Here is a 25525-nt window from a genome sequence, read left to right on the forward strand (position 1 = left end):
AATTGGTAGTAGAGATCATCCACTGAGGAAACTGAAAGCATACTCAGTGACTTACCTGCCTTACCAGAGGAGTTTTGATGGACTGAGATTTGTGGTGGTTAGCAATAACCTAGGTCAAATAAAATTTGCCAGCTCTAGAGTGTTCTATCTGCAGCGTACCCTCTAGCAGCAAGTGTGCAAAGGGACACACACACTTATCCCCCTTTATGACGTCTTGTTCGTCATCATTTTCTTTGGAGAACATTGGGTGGAATCCTTAGGTTCAGTCTAAAGGTTGACTAGAGCATCCTACAACTGTCCTATGTCTGCTGAAATATGAGGTCAGCAGGGAGGGAAACATGAGGGAAGAAGTTGGAGATGAATTGTTAAGATATGAAGATGACGATGATGATTGTTTCAGTGACTGCTTTTCCAAGATTCCTTGTCAACATGGAATGAGGTAAACACCTTATATATAACAGGGCTATTTCTTTCCCTCTAAGCCACCATTCTATTGTCTCTGCAAAAACAGCCAATTATGATTCATTTGGATCTGGATGTTTGTCTTTTAGAAATTGGATAGAAAGACCTACTCATTTCACATAGCTAATATAGATTACCATATGTCATTGACCTCCAGTGACTAATAACTTGAATGATGTTTAACACACAACCTGGAGGTGAAAAGCTCCGTGTGTCATTGACATTACTCCAGACCATTCACTTGTGTAAAAAAAAAAAAAAAAATGAACTTACATTCAGGCTTTTTCATAGTCTTACCATTATCTCAAATGTTCATGATGAAATTGTGATTTAAAGTTGCATTATGGGCCTCCTTGTTCCCTCTGTTCCTTCCATTGCAATTGGAGTACATGGTGTTCTCTTGAAGACTTTTTCATATTATGAGCAGATACTTTCCTTAGTCCTGATGCTCCTATTTGTCTTTCTCACCCTTGATTTCTGTATAATTTAACAGTGCAGCTACACTCCAGTGATTTTCCTGGTAGCTATAGGTTCGAGCTTTCCTGTTTTAATAAGCATCTTTTGCTCTTTGTTTTTAATGAGAATTTTTCTGTTTACTGTTCTTTTTTCATTTTCTTCACAGCTCACAATATTATCTATGTATTGACGCTCATTTATGTGCCTCTCTACTTTTTATTCTTCATATTCTTGCTGGTTTTTGTCTCAGATTATCTTAGCATTTGTCAAATTAAATCCAATTATTGTAAAGTAAACATAGCCAAAATAAAAATTACTTTGTTTCTTCTTTCCCTTCTTTCACGCTGCCATCAGCCCTGTTGCCAACTCTTTGGAAATTTGGTGGTGCTTTTCTTGCTGTGTTCTGTTTTGCCCCATCCACTTTCTATATGTCTTAGATTTCTATGTGTTATTTTTAAATGGCAAGAAGAAAAATTAATCTTGATTTTCCAAAATCACCTTTCAGGTCAATTAATTTAACTAGAAGGATGAAGAAAATCTCATGTTTCTATCTCTCTGCCATTGAACTATTTATTTCTTCACTGGCTTTTCACTGGACAAGCTGTACAAATTGGTGATTCTTACATTTCTTCTGTTGTTAGCATTCTGCTTTCTCTCTGCCTTCATTTGTCTAAAATCTTCTTACCTTGATTTGGTTGCATATTTAATGGACACATATATATTTTAAAGTTCCTTCAACAATTTTTGTCTCTTTACTGTCTTGTAAGATGCCATTATTAGGCTAAGTTTTCAAAATATTTTTATTATTGTAAATAACAATTACTGTAAAGTCACTGTAATATTTTCTCTAGAACTATAGATGTGTATTACTATGAATAGAATAAAGTCTGCCATCACTAAAGTCTAATGGCAAAACTATTTGAATAAATAAGTAAAAATGACAAACGAAAATGATGATAAAATTGTTATTCTTTTCCTAATAAGGCATTATGTACAAAATTATATACGTACATATAGAAATACAAAGATTTCTTTTTTGTAGTCTCCGTTATTCAGTATGACTTAGAAAATGTTATGAATTTCATCCTCCACCATATCTCCCAGGTTCATCTGTTTTTGTGAGCTCATATCTGGAAGCTATAATACAGCTGTCTTTGACATCTCAGGGTCAAGATACAGTATGTTGACTGTGCCTCTCAGAAATTATTTCAGGAAGGTTTTTGATTTGCACAGTCTTCTGAAGTGTCATACCTTCCTTAACTGTCTGTGGCTGAAAGGTAAGGAGTGCTGATTGCTGGGCTACTTCTTTAATCCCACATCCACGCCGGCATGGCTGTCTTGAACAGCAAGTTAGCATGGGGCAAGATGGTACACATTCTGGTGCCGCCTCCTCCTTTCCCATTTCCATGTTTCTTAGCAGCAATGAGCAGGTGTACAGGAAAATAAACTTCTGCCTGCCTATGCTCAAGGTCCAGAACAGTGTTTTGTGGCACTCCAGTGCCAGGGGACTCTTTTTTCCACTTTGTTATTTAACATAGAGGGTTGAGGAGTGTCAGTTGCATTGAAGTACCTTTCCCTTCCTTGAAATAAAGAGAATCCTGACATTTCTCATCAGCACCTAGAAGTTTACAACACTATTTGTAAAAAAAGAAAGTGAAGTGTTGCTTTCAAAAGGTCTTGGAGCCTACTAAAATCAATCTTATTTGCCAAAAAGCAGGAAACGCTTTAAAACTCAGTGTGCTAACACAGATGTTAAATCTTAAAGAATTCACACATAATTTATTCAATACATTAAATTTACTGTATGTAGTATAATTTGAGAATGTGCATTAAAAATATGTTATGAAATCTCATTCCTACCTGCTGAATGGCTGCCAAGTTTGGTAATGCAAGAACATTTTGTTGTTTTACCCCTTCAGCACAATCCTGCATTCAATTTTTAAATGTTCATAAAAACTGTAAAAATCTCAAAATGCCAGATTGGAACATTCAAAACTTTGAAAGTCACAGTGCAACTTTTTTTTTTAATAACTCTCTGGGAGCAGGACTCAAAACCCTAGGTCCAAACATACTCAAGTTTTGAGTTGCTAATTTCCAGGTTTGGAACTGCATTTTCCTCTATAAACCTGTCTCTGTTACCAAGTGGATGTTTTGTGACATTTAGAAATCTTTGCAGAAGACAAAGAGAGGAATGCACAGGTGGATGGGTAGATGGCATTTGTGAAAGTTCAGTCTTGGGCAGGGTCATGTGTCATTAAAGTCAGTGGAGTACCCCAACACTGGGGATTTGTGAAAGACTTAGTAACTCTAAATTCTTCTCTAATATGCTTAACTTTTTCTTTTAATTTTATCATATTATTTCTGACAATTTTCAACAAATATTTATTTGCGTAGTCAATAAAATAAGCTAAAACTTTGGCTACCTCATGAATTGGCAGGGTATGTACTTCTCACTTTTTTTATATAGTTCAGGCCAGTATGTTTGAAATGAAATTAACATCAGCTCCTTGAAGCCATATAAAGCTTCATGTATTACTTGGTTTAAGTATGGAATTATATATCTATCAGGGGATCTCAGTTCTTACTGAATTCCAAACCCTGGAAAATTTGAGCATGATTTGATGTTTATTTTCATATAGTTCACACTGCTTACTTTATAAGAAACCATAATTTTCTAATTGTGGATGAACAGTAAAAGCTGGTTCTGAACAAATGAAAACACACATAATGTTATTCCCAGGAGAACTGGCTGTTACATGCAGTAATTGGTGGCAAGATACTGCAGTGACTGTAGCCAATTAGTAAAGTTGTCCATACAGTGTTGGACTTCTTGTATGAGCTGCTGGCCTATCACTTCATGTGAAAGCCTAACCAGCATGCCTTTAGTCCCCAGAAACCAGCTTGTCCTTTTTGGTGAGCCAAAAGGGAAAGCTGTGTTAAAGGGAAGTTCCTTTTTAATATTTTACTGTAGTTTTTCCACAGAGGGTGATCACTCTCCAAGTTGACTGTTTGTCGGACCCTATTGGCAAGATAGCTCCAGCAATAATGGCTGCAAGGACGAGGGGTCATGACTCTGTGGAAAGTAAGGAAAATGTTTCCTCTGAAGTATAGAGAGGTATAAATTTTTCTTAAGTGGCTTTACATATTTGCTGGAAGCAAGGATGTCATTATACAAAAGCACGCCTTAAAATTTCTGGTAACCATCAAAACCACCACTAACTCTGTGGCTGCTAATGTCTTGCTGGTATACTTCTCTGTGGCTACATTCTTTCTTTGCATTTACGATTCTGACGCTTTCTTTAAACTCAGCTTTTGGACTCCAGCATACATGTTCATTGAGAGCTAATTAGGCAGGCTGCAAGACACCCTCACCAAACAAGTCACAACTTTTTGAAGCCATCCCATTGCTGGACTGATGTGAACAATAAGGCGATATTACTCATGTTTGTTGACATATATTATTATGGTTATTGCCATTATACCCCAACTCCCCAGAGTATTGTTTAAATACAGGATATAAGACATGAAAGCAAGCAGATAATGAAAAAGAAAAAAAGGAAATATCATGTAGTTGTTAATTTTTGGCACTGTGTAATTAAACCATCTTCTTTAATGTTATTTTTGCCAGTATCTAATTAGCAGAGCCATCTGCCTAAGAAGTGCTGGACCATCTGCCTGGAATATTGTTCTGTTCGTTTTTTGGTTCTTGACTAATTAACTTCTTTCTCTATGAAATGTAATAGTACATTCTGTTTCTACATTTCAAAGAAGTTCATATATAAAAATACATATGCATGTGTACCTGTCTACCTGTATGCATTATGAGTGTCTGTATAGCTATGGGAGCATAGTTCTTCCAGGAGATCTGATTGTACTCAGTTACGTGTGCAGCTTCCATTGTAGGTTAAAGCCATGTGGTTCTTGTTGACCTGTGAGTACAACTAATACATATCTCACCTAACACATTCTAATTGACAAGTCCTTTCTTGATTGTGTTCAAATTTCAAATTTCCTGTCTGCATTTACTGATTAAAATTATAATTGTAGAAAGGGGCTATATTAAAGTTACTTAGGGGGTTGATTCCCCTCCCCCCCTCTCCCCTTTTCTGTTTTGTTTCTTTTCTGGAAAGTCATAGCTTAATTTAGGTTGGAAGGGACCTCCAGGTGTCTTGCCTGGGGACTTACTTTGTTGCTGCATGTTGGGCATGAAGGGAACCCCTTGACAGTTATTTCTTAAATGGAAGGGACACGTGAACATTATTCAATGCTTCTACACATTCCATGATTCTCTTTTAGTATTCTTCCAAGGTATTTGGATAAATCAGTTTAGACTGGAGATTTTGTTTTGGTTTCTATTGGAGCTAATTTCTTTTCATTTATTTAGTTTGCCCGCTGAAGATACAATAGTTTAACTTTTAAGCAAGACTCTTATTGTTCATCCAAACAGAGAAGTTACTGAAATGTATTTGTTGTTCCAAAGAATATGGTTCATTTACTACTGTAATTTTTAACTTAATATAGTATATTGGGTTTATGTGACAAGGTTTTGGTAGTGGGAGGGCTACAGGGGTGGCTTCTGTGAGAAGCTGCTAGAAGCTTCCCCCATGTCTGATAGAGCCAATGCCAGCTGGCTCCAAGAGGGACCTGCTGCTCGCCAACGCTAAGCCCATCAGCAATGGTGGTAGCACCTCTGGGATAACATACTTAAGGGGGGGGGGGGGGGGGATGACACCCTGCACAACTGCAGCCAGAGAGAGGAGTGAGAATATGTGAGAAACAACTCTGCAGACACCCAGGTCAGTGGAGAAGGAGGGGCAGGAGGTGCTCCAGGCACCGGAGCAGAGATTCCCCTGCAGCCCCTGGTGCAGCCCATGGTGAGGCAGCTGTGCCCCTGCAGCCCATGGAGGTCCACGGTGGAGCAGATATCCACCTGCAGCCCGGGGAGGACCCCACGCCGGAGCAGGGGGATGTGCCCAAAGGAGGCTGTGACCCTGTGGGAAGCCCACTCTGGAGCAGGCTCCTGGCAGGACCTGTGGACCTGTGGAGAGAGGAGCCCAGGCTGGAGCAGGTTTGCTGGCAGGATGTGTGACCCTGTGGAAGGAACCCATGCTGGAGCAGGGGTAGAGTGTGAGGAGTCCTCCCCCTGAGGAGGAAGGAGCAGCAGAGACAGGTGGATGAACTGACTGCAACCCCCATTCCCCATCCCCCTGCACTGCTCAGGGGGAGGAGGTAGAGAACTTGGGAGTGAAGTTGAGCCTGGGAAGAAGAGAGTGGTGGGGGGAAGGTTTTTTAAGATTTAGTTTTATTTCTCATTACCCTACTCTGATTTGATTGGTGATAAATTAATTTTCCCCAATTCAAGTCTGTTTTGCCTGCGACAGTAATTGGTGAGTGATGTCTCCCTATCATTATCTAGATCCACAAGCCTTTTGTTATATTTTCTCTCCCCTGTCCAGCTGAGGAGGGGGAGTGATAGAGCAGCTTTGGTGGGTACCTTGTGTCCAGCCAAGGTCAACCCACCACACATAGATGGGTATTGGATGTATATTTTTCTTCATTTTGAAGATAATAGTTTCATTATATAGCTTGAATTAGGGTTTGTTTCTTCTCTGGCTGGAATTTCTATCCTCCCAATACCCCTTGAAAATTCCAGGAGGGATTTAATCTGAAGTTTTTGAAGCACTTTACATGCATCAATGATGTAATGTTTAAAACACTGATATAGTTATTTACAATTGAGCTTTTACAAAAAGGTGTCTACCATCAGTTTGAAACTTGAGTTCAAACTTAGAGTTAAGTGTACCCCAAAGCCATGTTTCTGTTCAGTCTGATTTTATGTCCGATCTGTATGGAAATTTGTGGTTTGTGTATTTTTTTTTAATTGAAGAAACAGTACGTGTTCAAAAGTGAACTGTGACTTCCTCATTGGACTACACTGGGTCACGTTCAAGTTGTACCTGTCAAGTTCAGTCTTTACAGTTGGCTACACTGACTTTCACAGGGCTAAAAATCTCACTGCAAACATTTTGCACTGCTCTACTGGTGACTGTTACATAATTAAGGTTTATTTATGTCTACTAGAATGTAGTTATGCTGAAGATTGGGAAATTAGAAACTAAGCCAAGGCATTACATTTACAGAGGTGCTTGAAAGACCATATTGATAGCAGGATTTGTAAAAGCCATGCCGCTGTAAATAATGTTGGCTTGCTATCAGAAACAGACTGATGTGCTGCCTTAAACCCTACTCCTTAACCTGTGCAGCTATGTTCTTTGTGGAGGTGTGTAGCAGCAGCTGATGTACTACCCATCCTTATTTTGTCTAGCACTAACGTTCAAATCCCTGTTTCCTCTTTCCCCAGAGCGAACAAACTTGAATGTCTATAATTTGGTTCAATGAACTTTGTTGCCAGCTTAACTGGAATTGTAATATTAATTGAAAACAGTACACAGAATGCTGAAGGTTGTATTTTGCTGTGTGAAAATTGGAGCTTCTTATTAAGAAATGTAGGAAAGAAAAGATCCTAATAGGATAAACTTTAGCTCTGTAGGCTTTCGTAGTGAATCAAATATCCAACATGGTATGCATATCACATTTGTACTGCTCATCTGAACTTCACGGAAATATTAGCAAACAGCATGAAACAGGACAATATGTCAATTTAATACAAGCAGTGGAGAACAGTAACATCTTTAAGTAAACCTGATTTTGCACTTGCTTTCTAAAATCATAGAATAACACAATCTGTATGTGTCTGTTCTTTCAGAATTAAAACTTCAAAGTCTTAGTCTTCTGCTGATAAAAAACACATTGTTATTATTCTGCTGGGACATTTTGTTTTGTCTTTACATGCTGAAGATTCAGGACACATTTTTCTCCTCTTTTTTCCAAAATGAAATGACATTTGACTTGAGGAGTTTTCCGCCTAACTTCCCCCTGTATATTACCAATGGGCTGTGTTGAATATTTGAATTTCCATTTTGTGGGAAACTGCCCCAAATTTCCTGAAGATTAGAAGAAAAAAATTAGCTATGTATTGAAATGTTTGTCTATACCTGCTCTTTTCATTTAATCGCCAATAGGACATATGTATGCGTTACTGAACTATGCTGGGAGCCTTAGGGACCAAAGTACAACAGTTTGAACTACTCAGCTCTCTTCAGATGCCTTTGTAATATTCTTCATTTGCAGCCTGCTCTGTTATTATCTCCTCTAGCAGTGGAACCCAGGGCTGTAGGACTATAAGTACACTTGATTTCAAAGATGGCACTTAGCTTTGTCACCAGTTTGTCTGCATTTATTTCTTGTCCAGACAGTATGACTCCTTTGGCATATGTTGTCATGAACAGGGTTTTCCCAGAGAGTTTGCCATTTGGTTAGCTTGCAAGCATATGTCTTTATATATGGTTACAGTAGTTTATTCTATTTGGGTTCTTGTATGAGCTATTAACTATGGTATCCAGAAATATTACATAATGGTTTAATATTTAATACCTTTATTTAAATCTATGCATTTCGTGGATGTCAAAGAAAGAGAAGAAAGTTTATTTTCAGTTATGCTAATAATGGTATTAGTGGTTTTGTGATGTGGTGGTAAAATTATTATTTAAGATTTGAGTGGTCTAGCTAAGATGTTTATCCTAACTAAAAGAACATTTGACTAAAAGCTAACAGCCTGTGATTAGCAGCAGAGGGGGAGATGCTGTCCCAATGTTCTCTCAATATGATCAAAGTTAATAAAGCTTCTGCCTGACTTGTCTTAAATTTTGCTTGCATTATTATGTGCTTGGAGTTCCCAGATTCTCAAACCATGACCTGCTTGCAGAGATGCATTGTATGCTTTTCTCAGATTTTGTGGAAATCTTGAAGAACTGTCACTTTTGACTTCGGAATTTCCCAGTTCCAAAGTCTGTTGATTTTCTTTTCCAAAACTTTCAGTGCCTGAGAAATGTACTTAATTTGCTTGATCTGTGACATTATGTGATTTTTGCATTTCACATCCTTCTCCTTCTACTCTTGTACCATGGACTTAGAGCCAATTGAAAGCTGGGTATTTTGTCAGTGAAAATTGATTTATTGATAAACATTTTATCTTTAATCCAATCTTTCTGTCTGCTTACTTCCTGCTGTTCATGCTTGGCATACTCAGTTCAGTTTTGGCAAGAACTTTCCTTCAAACCTTCCTTTTAAGCACCCATATTCCACTAAATCTTTTTACTTTGACCTCCTACTGGTAACTCTTGTGTTTCTTCAGGCATTTGAAATTTTTTGTGTTGTTTAAAGATAATATATTCAGTGACAGATACTTGTATCTAGTGCCATATAACATACAGGTTCAGGGTGTCCTAATGGATTGATTAGGAACTTATGTTGGTCATCCAAGAGCAGTCTTTTGTACTGTGATTTCCGTTATGGACATAAATCACCTTTTGCATTACAGAGTCAAAAGAGTTAATTCATTGCTGCTTTTTTATCTAACTCAGTATGAGATTTCTTTCATGCTGCTAGATACAGCTTGTTATAAACTCTAGGGTCATTCACAAGTGGATTCTTCCAGAAGTTTTCAATATATTCCCCAATATGCTGTAATCGTTCATCTGCAAAAGCAAAGACTGTAAATGAGAAGGTTTGGGGTGGAGAAATAGAAGTAATGGCATTAGTTTTTATAAGGTTTTTTTTTTTTTTTTTTCCCCAAAATGAAAAAGCTCATTCTTGGGCTTCTTGAAACACAAATCAAAGAGTACTGCATCGTATAATCTGAAAGCATTTTCCCCTTTAGTTTAAATAGGCTTTCACCCTATTATTTTTATTAATTATAGAGTCTACATGCTATTAATTTAGTCTTCATTAAAAGATAGGTACAAAAAATCACCTGTATTAAATCTGAACAAATGATCTTTCATTATTTCCTGGCAAATAAAAATGAAAAAGCTGTAGTTTCAATGATTAAGCAGCAGTGTGGTTAGTTTAGAAATCTCAATTCTTCCTGATAAAACATATAGTACTTTGTGGCATTTTTATCCTACGAACACATGGATGTGCATTGTTGAGGTGAAAGAATGCAGAGTGGTTCAAAATACACTCTAACTACACAGCATATACAGGTATTCAAATATGTACATGTACTGGGACATAAACACCAAGCATATGACCTGCTCCACTGAACAATAGAGTTCGTAAGTCATAGCTGTTAAATGTTAAATATGGAAATAATTGGAGTTAAGTCATGCAGTGAAACTGTAGTAATGCAGACTAGGCGTTACAGTCCTGGCATAAAACTACTGAAGCGGAGACAGCTCAAAAATGAGGATAAATTGCTTCTGCTTTGCAGTGCTCCATTTCACTGTTGTCTTGTATGTGTCTGCCCATTTCTCCTTTCTCTGAATGGATGTTTTAGTCCTTCTGATTAGTGCTGCAGTCATACCTTGAGAAACTAAAATTTCCATTTGATGCTTGAGATAAATACTGCAAAAACAGCAACAGGGCACATTTTCCTGCAGCACAAGGTCTCTCAGCACAGCTGACCTCAGATGCTGTGTTGATGCAGCCCAACTCTGCTGGGAGAGAGGGTCAGCCTTTCTCTGTGTTTCTAACTCCTTACCTTAATAAGACTCATACAAAAGTGGCTAAATAGCATCAAATGTGATTGTGGTTATTCCTCCTGTAGTGGTAAGTACAGTGAATCATGGGGATGGCCAGCTTCACTTCGGATTAAGACACTGAAAAACCATCAGCAGCAAAACTACATTTCTAAGGAGAAAAAGGTTGTAAGGCGATTCTGGATAGAGTCACCCACAGCTAATCATCAGGATGCCTGAGGCACATATCTCAAGCATGGGCTTAGATAGCTCTGAGGTTTATATTTCTGTGTTCCCTGCATTTCTAACTAATTCCTGTTGGTTGCAGGCAGTGGAATGGCAATGTGATGAAGCTACTAAAAGAGCCTGTTACAGTAAAGGGAAATCAAAGGTAAGCATGAGACAGTTCTGCTCTAGTAAAATTTATATGTTAATATCAGGTGCAATTCAGTGTATAAATCTCTACCTTATACATTTTTACTGTCTCCCTTTCTGAAGAGAGTTGTAGGAAAGGAGTCTGACATTGATGTATAAGCAAAGGAATAAAAAACAATGTAGGGAGTGTGGGGTGAGAGGTATAGTCACGTGATTCTTTTCTGTAATGATCAAGAACTTTGGTTTCCAACGATTTAGTGTTTTGACTCTACAACATGTCATATGTAATGGGCTATGTTCTCACTTCATTTTCAGTGCTGTAAATCCCGAATAACTGTGTAATTACTTTGTAAAATCCTCAATTTATTTCCCTATGTATTAGATGCAATTTTAGGAACATTTATATTTCGCATCTACTGGTGCTATGAAGAAAATAATATGAAATTCACTAACTTTTCAGACATGGGACTTGATATATTTTTAGTATTCAGAACCAATTCCTTATCTGTCCAACTACAATTTCTCTTATTCAGTACAGGTACGTGCAACGCTAAGATGGAACCTGTATGGATGCCGTCTTCTTCAGTGGCTGTCCTAAGCTGAAGCTAGTTATCAAATTAATTATAAAAGCGGTTAGAAATGCATGCAATCCATGTCTGTAATTATTATATGGTTTAATGATTAAAGTTAATTGAGTTAAAATGTAAAGGGAAAACACATCAAGAGCGATAGCTACAGAAGAGCACACTTGCTTTCAGGACCCACATTCAGAAGAACATGTCAACATATGTTATTGATGTGCAAACTGAGTTTTTAACTTCTCCCATTAAACAGTTCATTTCCAGCTTTTTTTACTAAGTGCTGGAAAATAATGTTTCAATGTACCCTTGGACTATCCATTTCTGTTTGAGATCAAAGAGGAAGAATGACCTCACTTCAGAAGCAGGGCCATGTTATACTGTGAGGAGAGAAAAAGACAAAATTACAAAATCCCCTGGGAGACCAATTCTAGTTACTGTTATCAGAAAGACTGCTTGCTTGCTTGCTTGCATGTTGTTGTATAAATAGATCCAGCCCAAATTAGAGTTGCTGCGGGTTGCATTTTCATAACATTTCTCAGGGTGACTTCAGATTTCAGGGCAGACACATGTGTGACTGTAGGGAAGGGACAGGAAAGATTGGAGACAAAATATACAAGGCCAGCCCAGACTGTGGTGAAGGAGAGATGAGGATTACAAGGATGGCGGTAGGTAAGGTATTCATTCAAATCCTGGTTTCTCTTGAACCTCTGCTGCCCACAGAGTAACATGGGGGCAGTGAGTTCAGGCAGCAAAACTAAAAGTCACTTTGCTGGTGGAGTGCGCTGAAACCAGAAGCTAGCTTTGAATCCTGAAGCAACTCTAGTAGTTTTGAGATAATGGTCAGTTAAACACAACTCTTTTTGTTGTTGTTGTGCTTGCGAAAGAAGCTGCACAGAATTTTTGCCTCTAGCTATTAGCAGTAGGTGTTGTTCTGAGATTTATGCTTGAGGAGCCAATGAGAAAAAAGAGCTGAAGGGGAAAATACATAGGGACATCTGTCACATTTGACAGTGTAATGCGCACTTGACTTTTGAATGCTGATGTTTGTTACTGAGACTTCAGACATTTATCCACCAATTTAAACTGTTGCTTAAAATAACTAGTGGCTCCAGGAGTGAGCCAGACAAAATTATGTCCTTGTGGCCAGCATGCATTAGCATTTAGAAGTCTAAAACACCACACATGGTTAAGAGAATAAATTTGGCCATTCAGACTGGCACTTGTGGTAGGGACTGTTATAAAGGAAAAATAAAAATACACACGGTAAAAATACAATAAACTGAGGAGAGATTAAAAAAAAATACATAATTGGAGTCTCTTATCCCTTGCTTATTTAAGATTCTAATGGCTGTGTGTGTTAGCATCTGAACTTTCAATAAAAGTATTAAAAAATTAAACACAGGTGTGTTTAAAATGTTAGCCTATACAAGAAACATTGCTGCAAACAGATAACTGTGTTCAGCCAGATTGTCCCTGAACTGTCAAGTTGGTCTTAAGTAGCAAACTAGCCTGCTTGGCTGCTGAATTGTTTCTAATAGTTGTATTTTGTTTAAGGTATGCTGATATAAAAGTAGAAAGTACTTGCTAAATGAATTTCTTTCTTTCAGAGGTAATTTTATAGGAGAATAGGAAAGCATATGGCATAGAGGTCAAGATGAAATGGAGAATAAGACTATGTAAAAGATGACCACCAAACCTACTACCACCCTCCAAACTAAACAAGACTTTGGTTTTGAAGTCCTTTGCATTCACCAATGCCACTTCAACAACACAGATCTCTTTTTGTATTTCTAAAGAGTGAACCAGCTGAGCTTGACTCCAGAGCTAGAAAACTGACTCTGAACAATTCAAATGACTAAATAACGGAGTCCTTTTTCAGTATGTTTTTTGGTAGTGATTGTTTTATTCATGAGTTTTCTTTTTTTTTTTTTTTTTTTTTTTGTATTGTGGATTTGTTGTATGAAGAAAATAACCAATTGTAAAAGCTGTTCTTTTAGTTTTGATTTTGTTGTACTATGTACCCAACAAAAATTTGATAGGAGATATCTTATTTGCCCTGTTGCAGTATGGATTGTTGTGAAGTTGGCACAGGACTAAGGAACATTAAAGAAAAGAATCTTGTGAATCCCAAGAATGTCAGAGGTTAAAAAATTAACATTATTTTTTAACAGAAACAGTGGGTGATCAGCGTGCAAGTAATTTGGTAATGGCACTATTTTAGGAAGCTCTGGAATATGAAGAGGAGAGGTTGGATGGGTTGTAATGTCGGTACCCACTTATTTTTCCTACACTTACATTCCATGGCTTGCTGCAAAGGGCAGGATGGAAACAGTGGGGAGAATAAATTACTGTGTTATATTCTATGAACCTCCCTGAGCACCCTTCCCAGAAAAAAATAAGGAGGAATTGCCACCTTTGGGGTTTTTTTTTGGTGTAGTTAAAACAACCTGCAACAGGGAAACGGCCCAGAAGTGAATGAATTTCTTTTTAAAAGGCTTGTTGCACTGCCCAACTGTGTTATATGGTTGCATATTAGCTTCTGTTGGGTTGAAAGAATATTAAGATGACAGTTTTGATAAGTTCAAGATAAAGACGTATTTTTACTCAACGGGAATCAAATCTTAATTCTAAGATGTTTGACACTTACCTTTAAAGGCTCAGAGAGAAGCATTTAAAAGCTACATTTTCCTGAGAGACTAAAGCAAATGTAGTTTTGGAGGGTATTTTTTTGAAGAGGGTTTTTTTTTCTGAGATTTTATGGGGGGGGAGGGATGTGGGGTTTTTTTTAAACTTTATTTTGAATGAGGAAGGGTATAGATAATAAATTCTGAGAGTTTTCACAGAGATCTTTAAAGTATTTTGCCCATCTTGCTTTGCAGTCTATTTTGTGCTTGTTCAATTTATTCAGGATTATACTTCTTGTCTTCCAGGATGAGTCTACTTTCAAACAAACAAAACATTTAATATAACTGTAGGCCAGATAATGGGACTTCTGCACCATTACGATTACATGGATTTACTTACATGATTCCACTTAATATCTGTTAGAATTGCGTAGCTGTGTTTTCTCAAGTTTTTTAGTGCTTTACTTGAGACTATCTTGTGAATGAATGCTAGAGAGCATTCAAATGGAAGGTTCCAGGAAACTTTTTCTCCAACCATGTTGTTGATTTTGTTCATTTTATTAGATAGGGGCATTGATTTTTGCAGGAGGAGTGTTTGAATCTTTCCTACATACAGTTCTGGGACATTTTTAGTACTGAAGAAAAAGCCTTTCTCTCTGAATAAACAGTAGAAATTGCTGTTGGTTTCTAGTTTCTGAAATGAGAGAAATGAACATCATAAAGCCTTCACACATCCTAATGGGGTAAAAACCATGTAAAATTATTCCTCAGGGGTGAGCATCTATGTATTGAGGTAATGAAATTTCTTGAGAAACTTCAAATTAACAGAAGTATGGATGCTTCTAATAAAAAATATGGTGCAAATTATGAAACTGGTAGTGACAAATCTGCATCTGAACATCTCAAAAATTTTATTTGTACTGGTTTCAACATACTTGTGTTACTGACAACCTGTTCTTTCTTCTGTTTTCCTCCCAACTTCCTCCCTTGGCCTGATCTGTCTTCTAAAACAGCATCTGATCTCTTGAGACAGCAGTGTATTATTTAAGTCAGCATCTATCACTTCAGAGTTTAGCTAAACCTTTGAAATATACACTTAGAAGAAATATTCAGTGCTGAAGAGGTTTATTGTTATCCTATTAAGAACTTCTCACAAAGATTGGTGGATGCATGTGTTGTAGTTAGGAAATCTATGTATATCATGATTGCTAACACATCAGGTATGCTTAAGACTTGTTCCCCTAAATTTTTATGTGTGGACACATAACCATGGAAAGCAAATCATAATTAGCAGCCCCTATCCTTTGAAGTATCACTGAATATAGTCTTTCTTTTCTGCATGGCAGGAGGAATGCCAGAACTACATTCGAGTGCTTCTTGTTGGAGGCAACCATCTCTTTACCTGTGGAACCAATGCATTCACTCCGATCTGCACCAACCGGACGGTATGAGTTAAATGTTTCATCCCACAAGCTCGAGTCCCTGTTCTGAGCCAGCAAAATAAAAGGCAGAGCGTGCTGTGCTTGAGTCCAGGCTATTTGGATATTGATGTGTGAGCTGATGTATAAAAGGCTGATTTGGCTAGTGGCAGGCCAAAGAGGAGAGTTAACTGATGATCTCTTTTTGAAGTCTTTGCCTCAGCTTTGGGAGAGAGCACAGCTATGAGCAGCGCAGTTCCTCCCACATGCCAATTTTCATGAATCTTAGGTATTTCTAAGACTTCTGCCACTCTGTCAAATTTGGTTGGCATCAACTGGTTTAGTTATAAAATGTAGTTGGGTAGGTGCATGTTGTGTATGTGTAGTTCTGGAGAAGATGAGAGTACCTGTATTAGTGATTTCTGACTGGCGAGAATGAGAAATCTTGGTTGAGAAAGTCCGTCATTCTGTTTCTGAAAAAAAACTAGTTGTAATTTATGTGTATCAGAGAAAGAGAGTCTATTAAGGATCAATAATAGTCATAATAAAAATCAAAATGTCACTGTTTGGACTAAGCTGGCTATTTATTTCAGGAGGGGAGAAGCGTTTAAATACAAAGAATAGCTGTATCACCAAAAAATTCCTTGGCACATTTATTACATTTAAACCTATTGTACCTTTATTTTCAAATAACATATTAACATCATCCTGTGGTTTATGGCTGAAAGTATTAGAGCTAGTAAATCAGAGAGATAGTTCTGCTGAACTGGAAAGCTACTTTTTTTATCTCATTTTTCATGTGAGATTCTTTCCTAGAACACATCAACAAAACAATAATATATTTTTATAATATATCTTTTTTTCATTGACCTTTTGCTATGGTGAATACCTTAGTTGATTCTGGTGATCGGATCTGTTTTTCTTTTTCATAATGACAATCTGTGTAGAATTAATTAATTTTTGAGTCACTTCTAATATAAAACATTTTAGGCATAGTGGCTAATGATTAACTTGCATGTTTTACATACCAAAGTGGCAAAACCAAGATCAGACAACATTACAGTAAAACTTTCTATATGAGAGACTTTCAGATTGATGTAAAGATCAGCTGATTACTGTTGTACAATACCAAAGCACCTAACTGGAGTTTATGATTGGATTTTGCTCAGATTGATGCAGCTTGGCTGAAGTGATAATTTTCGGGTCGGTCATTTTAATCCCTTTTTCTCACTCTTTTACAGTTAAGTAACTTGACAGAGATACATGATCAAATCAGTGGCATGGCTCGTTGTCCTTACAGTCCTCAGCACAATTCCACTGCTCTTCTCACTTCCAGTGGGGAATTATATGCTGCTACAGCCATGGATTTTCCAGGAAGGGATCCTGCCATTTATCGCAGTCTGGGGGCCCTTCCTCCTCTCCGCACTGCCCAGTACAACTCCAAGTGGCTGAATGGTGAGTGCTGATGGACCATGAGACTCATCTCTTTTTAACCCATATTCTCCATATTCATGGTCTTGAAATTCCATTCTGAGAATTTGAATGTTTTTAGGTACTGTTTATCTCATTTTAAAATTATTTTGTGTACTACTTTTTTTTTTTTTTTTTTACTAGAATAAGTATTATGGCATTTAATTAATATAGTTGCAGTTTGTAGATGTGCACTTATATATTTAAGTCATGTTTGCAGGCATAGGGATGAGCTCTACTGTGTCTCTCAGGTGCACTTACATGGTAAAGCTGAGTCAGCCAAGAGCAGTAGCTTGCCTTGAGCATTCTTTTGTTGAGTCCTTCAAAAACCTAAGGCAGAAAATAAACAGTTTAGAATGGACTGAATTCTCCTGGCTTTCCCTGCAGGTCCCAGCCTTGACAAGCAGAAAAAGTTGTGCTTTCAAGCTGCTTAGGTGGCAGACTGATGTTTTTGACGCTTGTTATAGTCAAAGGATAGGGACTAGTCTGCAAAACATATTATAAAATCATGTTGCAGCAATGACTCCTGTGTCATGGATGTTAATTACCTGATGTGGATTTCCAGCTGGGAGAAGCTGTAAACAGATAGGTATTCCTGAGATGTAACAGGGCCAGTTGCCATTTTATGTATTGCAAAAAAGAAGCAGATTCTTCTAAAAAGAAAATTATTTTTTAACATTAAATGTGAAATTATGTATATTATAATTTGCCCATGCTTGTCCCAGTAGAAAAAACCCATATTTTCATAATGCATGCTACATGACACAACAGTAACCATCAGTCCCTATTCCCACAGTACATTTCATGTTGTGATGGGATTATTCTCATGTTTGAAATTAAGTACAAATATAAATCCTTCTAGCTTCAGAACATTAGGTCAGCTGCAAGTGACAGAATTTACTTTGAATATTTCAGTTCTCATATAATCTGAATGCTGAATTGCGCGTATTTGCTTGGTGTATTTTCCTTGTACAAAGAAGCCATCAGGGGTAGCTTGGAGAAATTTGTGACCTTCTCCGAAGGTCAGCTGATTTTAGAATATTAATTAACAAAACAAAATCAAACTGCATGGAACATAAATAGCAGTGCAAAAGAAATGTGAGAGGAAAAATGAACTCATTGTATAGCTATCCCTGTTCAGGCACCTTTTGTCCACACAGCCGTGGTATTGGAACTAATTGCTGTGCTACACCTGGGTGCTTCTGTCAAAGGGAAAAAAATCTTCACACTGAATTTTCAGTTTAACTGGATATATTTTATGCCGAAGGGCACACTAAACTTCCTCCCCAGACTCCTCTAATTAATCAGATTCATTGTATTTACATTTTGTCTATTTAAAGCTTCAGCTGCACCTATACATCCTCCATTAGAGCTCATTCTTCTGCCTCAGAACTGTTACAATTAAGTTGCCGGGAAAGTGTGGCTTTTATCCTTGGGGAGGAAGAACAATATGAGCTTTGTAATTGGAGCCAGTTCAAGGAAATCCAATAAAAGGCTGGAAGCAGCCCAGTTACCTACATGAAAAGGAGGGGGAATGTCTTCTGGGGTAGCTAAGAGTTGGGGATTCATCTGCTTGAGTTGGGAATTCATCTGCTTGAGTTGGGGATTCATCTGCTTTTATGTCAATTAGCCTGCTCATATGTGACTCAGTGCCAAGAAACTGCATTAGTTTTTCAGTGCTGGGATGCAAGTGAAGATTTTGCTGCTTTCAGTGAGAAAGTAACACAGATAATCCTGCAAGAAAAGTAAGGCACCAAATGGAATGGAAGCTTCCTAGTCAATATCTCTTCAGCAGCAGTAGCTGACAGTTACTGCAGTTCAGCCTTGTTTTAGGTATGCATGTGCATGCACATGTGTCTGTGAATGTTTGCAATTTAAAGTAAGTTTTTCACTTACATCCATGTTTCCCTCAAAGGCACAATGTTTTTCCTCACTTAGATTTTCTACTCTGCAAATCACATTGGACCAATTCAAACCATCTCTGGGGGTGATGGCAGTACTCTAAAATGCAGCTGATTATCTTGCTTCGTGTGTGATTGCTACACAATAAAGACATTGTTGATTTTAGTGGCTAGCACACTTCTCAATGCATTCAGGGGTTTTCAATGCCATCAGTCAGGCCAAAGGGACATGCCCATACGCTTAGGCAGTCTGCTGTCAGTGTTCATTGTGACTTGTGGTAAAGGATCTTGACATGGGAAGCTCTGAATCTTCATCACAGGAGAAACCTTGCTCCTAATCTTAATCTTCAGAAGGTCAGTAATCACAAGAACCATGACACACAGTGTAGAAGGGGAAAAGAGAGGTCACGTGGCTGGGGTGAGATCCCATATACCATGCTGTGATTTCAGCTTCTGGAATCACAGATATCACAAATAAAATAAATTTAAGTTGATGGCCTGAGCTTCCCCATTCATTCTGGTTCAGCCAGAGTTATGTATTTATTATCAGGTCCTGCCTTCTCCTGGGCACTTTATAGGTCTGGAAGCAATCCACATCAGCTGAACAGGTAAGTTAGCAGTTGTTTTCAGCATATGTTACTGAGAATCATTCTGATCGGGTAGATCTACCTTAGTAGAGTATGGAGAAGTCAGTGAACTTTAATTTCTGTATTATCGTTTTCTTGATGCACTCAACACTCAATCGTCTGGGGTGATGAAGAGTTGGAATAGCTTGGTTAAAACTATGAATTGTTCAGGATATGTGTAAAAGTAAGCTACAAGAATATACTGTGACAGTATAATGGAAAGGAAAAAGGCAAGTTCAATGATCCCACAGTATGTGAAGCACAAAGATCTTGAGCAAGCACTGATCTAAGAAGGCAGATGGACAGCACAGCAACACTGCCAACACAAATCCTGTTGTTGACTGGAGCTAGTTATTGTGGAGCCATCTTGGAGGATCTTTGAATATGCTGTTTGTTCACCCACTACACAACCTGCTGATAATATTTGAGATTTGACTCCTCTGAATTTCATCTGTTTTGACAATTTTTAGTGGTAGAAAGAACAGTTGGCCAAACATTACAGATATCTTCCTAAAATTTTTTCTTGTTTTGGAAAATTTTAGAGTGTAAACAGTCACATTTTCTTCAGTGATGGAGGAAAGAAGCATCTGGAGGCAGTTATTGAACTCACTCTCTTTTAACGTTAAGACTAGTAATCTATTCAGCTCTTGATTATCTCTGAATACGATTGCCAGTTATAGTTTTTTTACCTCAGAACTTCCCTCCTCTTCTACCACAAGAAATTAATGCTCTGCTTATGGAGCCTGTTTCTGTCTTCTTGCTGCTCCTGTAGACAACATTAAATGCAGCTGGCCCAAATGCAGCAAGCAGGTTTTTGACCACAGTCATCACCATGCAGAGATTCTGCTCATCTCTATGAGGAGATGCCATTGAAGGACCAGACTACCTTAGTGCTATGACCTGAGCATTCACCATAGTTCAGCAGCTCTACAGGCTGGGTCACTCACAAACAATTTATCAGCTGGCAGTGAAGAGACAGACCCCATGTTATCCTCACCTCTCTTGCCAACCCTGTCACTACTCTGTAACTCTGTCACTATTCTCAATCAAGAGGAACAGGATCACCCAGACAAGTTAACAACTGCTCCAAACCAGCTCTCTCCCCATCCAACAGCCCAGCTGGCTGCAGGACAATAAACCTGAAAATGTGAGACAGAGAACCCACCTCTCCTTCATCCCATGATGTTATGTTTTGGCTTTCTCTTTTTCCGTATAGAGAAAAAAGTAATGTTTGAAGTTATTCATGTGAATATATATATGCACAAACAAATGAAGAAGGTAGAAAAGCTGCTTACCAGTAACTTACTCTTTAAGGTGTGTTGTTCTGCTACGTACTCTCCTTTCTCTTTCTCTCTGAGTCTGTGTTCAAGTACTTCTGTGCTTGAGAGAAATTATTTGAGGTAGTACAACGCACATTGAGGATTATGTCTAAAGCAGACAGCTCTTCCATTGATTTCTTCTCCTGACCAAAGCAATCAGCAAGACCTTGAGCTTTAGCCAACTGCTCAGGTCAGTAAAGGGCAGCATGTTGCTAGAACGTTTTAAAATTACCTTTGTGGTATTTCATAAAAAGAATAGTCTGCCTCAGTGGTCTGCTTTGAACATTATTAAATGATAGCAAATAAATGAAATCTTTCATTAAGAAAAAAAAAGTACACCTTGATTTACAGCTGGCATGCTGTTTATTTGAGTCTCTTTAAGCTCTCAGTGTAACAGAGAGTTTAAATCATATCCAGAGTTGACTGTTATAGTGTGCTTCTAATTAGACTTTGCTTTAGAGTTGATCTGCAAAGTTCAGTAGGGGCAGAATTCATCATCGTTTGCTCTAGAGGACAGAGGTAAATGGAATAGTTATATTTGTAGTCCACAAGCTGCAGTGGGTCCAGATTGGTGAGGAAAAGCCTCCACTGCTTAGACTTAGAAACTTTTTCTGTAGTCCAACATTTACAGTTAGTAAAGGTATTTCTCCTTTCAGTTCACCTCCTCAAATCAGTAACTGTTTGATCTGATGCCTCAGTGTGAAAGTTTACCTTAGTCTATAATGTCTGTTTGCTTCACTTAACCAATAAAAGGGCAGAACAGATTAAAGAAAAAATTGAAATCCCTATCAATCCCTTTCAGTTTCATCGCATGGAGAAACACTGGGACATTTGGATTCATAATTTCCCAGATGCCTTTGCTTACAATTGCTTGGGTCTCCAACTATCTTGAAATACATTGTAGTTATTTTCTTTATCCTAGACATACAATGATAGATGCTATTGGAACACGTTAAATAAATAAAAACTGTGTTCTAAGTGTCAAGCCACTTCATCAGTAGGCAGACCATAGATGATTAAAATGTAATCTTATATCAGATGTAGCCCCAAAACAGAAAAAAATAAAATAAAATAAAATCTCCTACAGATTAGAAACCTTTTCAGCTGAGAAGAGTATAGGAATGTTTGGATTGTTCTGCTCTGCTGGTAGACATAACGTTATCACTTTTTCCTCTTGCTGTCCTAAGCACTTGGTTATTAGATACTCTTCAAATAGTTCTTCTGAGATCACTTTCTTAAAAATGTTTTACTTAATAAAAAGTTTATTAATCTAGAGCAGGTACTTTTAGTCTTCACAAGTAGCAGTAAAACCCTTACAAAGGTGGTTTGGTTAGTGGGGTTTAATACATCTCTGGATCCATTCCTATTGTTGTTTGCTAGCAGACTTTTATTATAACTCTTGCTGCTAGTAGGATATGTGGAGAGAATTTATGACCGAAGAACAAAACTTAATCCTTTCACTCTTGCTTTTGAGGATTAATTGAAATGGTTATAATAATTCAGGGTTATAATTTCATTTTTCTGTTTTTTAATGAAAAGCCTTGTAATTGCCTAGTGCAAGCTTTTCTTATTATGTAATATTTTATGTAACACAAAACCAGTGTGTTCTTGAGATGTGCAGTTTGGTCGTTAGCATTCAGGTAAGAGACCTGACTGAAAATATGCAAAGCGTATGCTACCAGTTGTTGCTTATTTTGCAAGAAGATAATTAATTACTTTCCTTTGGTTGTGCCACCCATAAGGTTGGTTCTGTTCTTTTGTGTGTATCATCCATTTTCCCAATATCCTAAAATGGGAGGGAAATGCTTGCTGGTTTTGAAACCCATCCTTAGGTGTCTTCACTGGAGCTGCTACCAGAGGAAAAATTTGAGTTGTGCTGTGTTTTCCCTTTCATCTTCTCCCAGATGGCAATGACAGCATAGGAGAGCAGTAAGCTGATGCGAGATGGAGGTGCCTCCCCTGACCTCCTTTCTCCAATGCCAGACTTGGTTATTACAAACCACCTTCATAGCATTTCCTCACCCATCTAAAATAGTAGAGAGAGGTAGCACTTCCGATGAAGGTGGGTTTTTTTTTCTTCTTATCTACCCAAAGTAAAATAGCAAGGTCCACTTTCCATTTATGAAAAGACTAGGAGGCTACTGAGGACAGAGCCTGTTCTTTTATATCTCATCTAGCCTGCTCATGTCAGGTGCCAATAGGAGAGGCTGAACGAGGAAGGAAGAAAGGAACCCCTGCAAGCAGATCATCTGTGCCCAGCTGCGGAGAGGCATGACAGGAGCATCAGCCTCATTAATGCTGCAGAAAACTGTAATACACAATGAGCCAGAGAGAATGAAAGAGCTTAGAACCGAAATACATCTCAACCAGGGGAAGGTGGAAAAAGCGATGAATTTCAGGAACATGAACACACAAAAAACAGCATTCACTAAAGAAAGGAGGAGAACGGAAATATTGGAGGCAGAGACATAGCAGACATACCAAGCCTTAAGGTAAAAGGGTAAGGGGGATGATTATGAAAGTGAACTCTGGTTTCCTTTCTGTTATGGCAGGGGTGGGGGGGGGTGGGGAGGGGAAGAAAAGGAGGACCAGGTTTGCAGGGAAAGCCCTTTGATTGTCTCTCTCCCTGCAACACTAGGTCAGAGAAAAAAAATAAATAGCAGTCCAAATGTTTGGAGAGAATTGGGTACGCTATAATAATTGGGTTTTCTTTCCATACCATACCTACTGGTTGGCAAAATCTGCTGAAAGCAAGCTAGGCTTTTTTGTTCTTGTATATGTGAAATTCTGGATTTAGTTTTAAGTAACCATCCAAACTTCTGCATCTCTTGATAGATCCCTATAACCCAAACCTCTAGAGGTTCTGAGTGAATAAAGGTAGTCCTCTGTATTTTTGATCCTTGCCCCCTTGCCCCCAATGTACTTCTACGCAAGGCATCTATCCAGTGAATATAGGTGATGCAAACTCCAGATGGGACTCTTGAGGAATTGAGTAGGTATTAGATCATAGAATCATCACAGAATCATAGAATGGTTTGGGTTGGAATGGACCTTAAAGATCATCTAGTCCAACCCCCCTGCAATGAGCAGGGACATCTTTAACTAGACCAGATTGCTCACAGCCCCATCCAACCTGGCCTTGAACACTTCCAGGGATGGGGCATCCACAGCTTCTCTGGGCAACGTGTTCCAGTGCCTCACCACCCTCACAGTGAAGAATTTCTTCCTTATATGTGATCTAAATCTACCCTCTTTCAGTTTAAGGCCATTACCCCTTGTTCTATTGCTACATGCCCTTGTAAAAAGTCCCTCTCCAGCTTCCTTGTAGGTCCCCTTCAGGTGCTGGAAGGCTGCTATAAGGTCTCCCCAGAGCCTTCAATTCTCCAGGCTGAACAATGCCCACTCTCTCAGCCTTTCTTAATAGGAGAGGTGTTCCATCCCTCTGACCATTTTTGCGGCCCTCCTCTGGACTCTCTCCAACAGGTCCACATCTTTCCTGTGCTGAGGATCCCAGAGCTTGCTGCAGTACTCCATGTGGGGTCTCAGGAGAGCAGAGCAGAGTGGCAGAATCACGTCCTTCAACCTTCTGGCCACGCTTCTTTTGATGCGGCCCAGGATTCAGTTGTCTTTCTGGGCTGTGAGCACATGCCGCCGGGTCATGTTGAGCTTTTCATCCACCAGCACCCCCAAGTCCTTCTCCTCAGGGCTGCTCTCAATCCGTTCCTCCCCCAGCCTGTATTTGTGCTTGGGTTTGCCCAAACCCATGTGCAGAACCTTGCACTTGGCCTTGTTGAACCTCATAAGGTTCACACAGGCCCACCTCTCCAGCTTGTCAAGATCAGAGTAAAGAATGGTTTCTGTCACTAAGTTTGTCACTGGCAAATTTGCATCAGCAAAATGATATAATAAATTACAAAATATTATGCCATGTAAGAACACTTTACCTTGAAAATGAAGGAGATTTGTTTGAAATAAACAATAGGCAATTGAACAAGGAAGTTTGTAATACCATATTTGAAAACTGTTTTTCGGAAAAGAAATAATTGCATTTCAGAATTTATTAGAGTGCATCAGTAAAATGTAATGTCTAATGAGTGCATCCACTTTTATGATTATACTGAATTGTATTAGAAAATCTATCAGCAAGGTAAGAGAAAATTGGAAAAAATGTCTGGCATACACAGTTTTAGTGTATTTTGCAGTCCTTGCTTTTCCATACCCATAAAATCTTCAATTTAGCAAAAGGAAAAGAATATAAAAGAAATCATGCAGAGCTGAGGCATTGCAGAAGAAATAGTAGTCAAAATAGACTGGTAGCCAGCTATGCTATGACAGACTAGCATTTTAAGCATGTGTCCTAGATAATTAGGAAACACAGAGGAAAAATAGCTATTAATAAACAATGTATTCCACCAGTTTTATACCAGGACTTAACATTTTCAAGTTCAGCTCCTGAGGATGAATATAACTGTGATGACTACAAGTTATATATTACTTGTAAGGTGTTCAACGCTGTAGGAAAATTTTACTCTGTGATTAAGACTTGTCCTTAAACATTCATGAGCGGTGTTGCGTTGGTCAGCCTAATGCAAGATCTATACTGTTTTCCAACAGCTGCAGAGGGCTACACTAAATGAATATACTTAATGAATATACAGGGGTGGCAAAATGCAAATAGGAAATGGACTTCATTAATTATGTCAGTAAGATGAAAA

The 25525-nt window shown here is 38.3% G+C and overlaps 1 protein-coding gene across 1 annotated transcript in view; it reads left to right on the forward strand.

Annotated features, from left to right (window-relative positions):
* SEMA5A (semaphorin 5A) overlaps window positions 1-25525 on the forward strand; it is a 246221-nt gene that overhangs the window by 75221 nt on the left and 145475 nt on the right. The window contains exons 4-6 of the mRNA XM_075705196.1: window positions 10825-10887; window positions 15423-15521; window positions 16736-16949. Of these exons, the coding sequence (XP_075561311.1) occupies window positions 10825-10887; window positions 15423-15521; window positions 16736-16949 (376 nt within the window). The remainder of the gene's footprint in view (window positions 1-10824; window positions 10888-15422; window positions 15522-16735; window positions 16950-25525) is intronic.

This window comes from Pelecanus crispus, chromosome 2, assembly GCF_030463565.1.
Source record: "Pelecanus crispus isolate bPelCri1 chromosome 2, bPelCri1.pri, whole genome shotgun sequence".
NCBI lineage: Eukaryota > Metazoa > Chordata > Aves > Pelecaniformes > Pelecanidae > Pelecanus > Pelecanus crispus.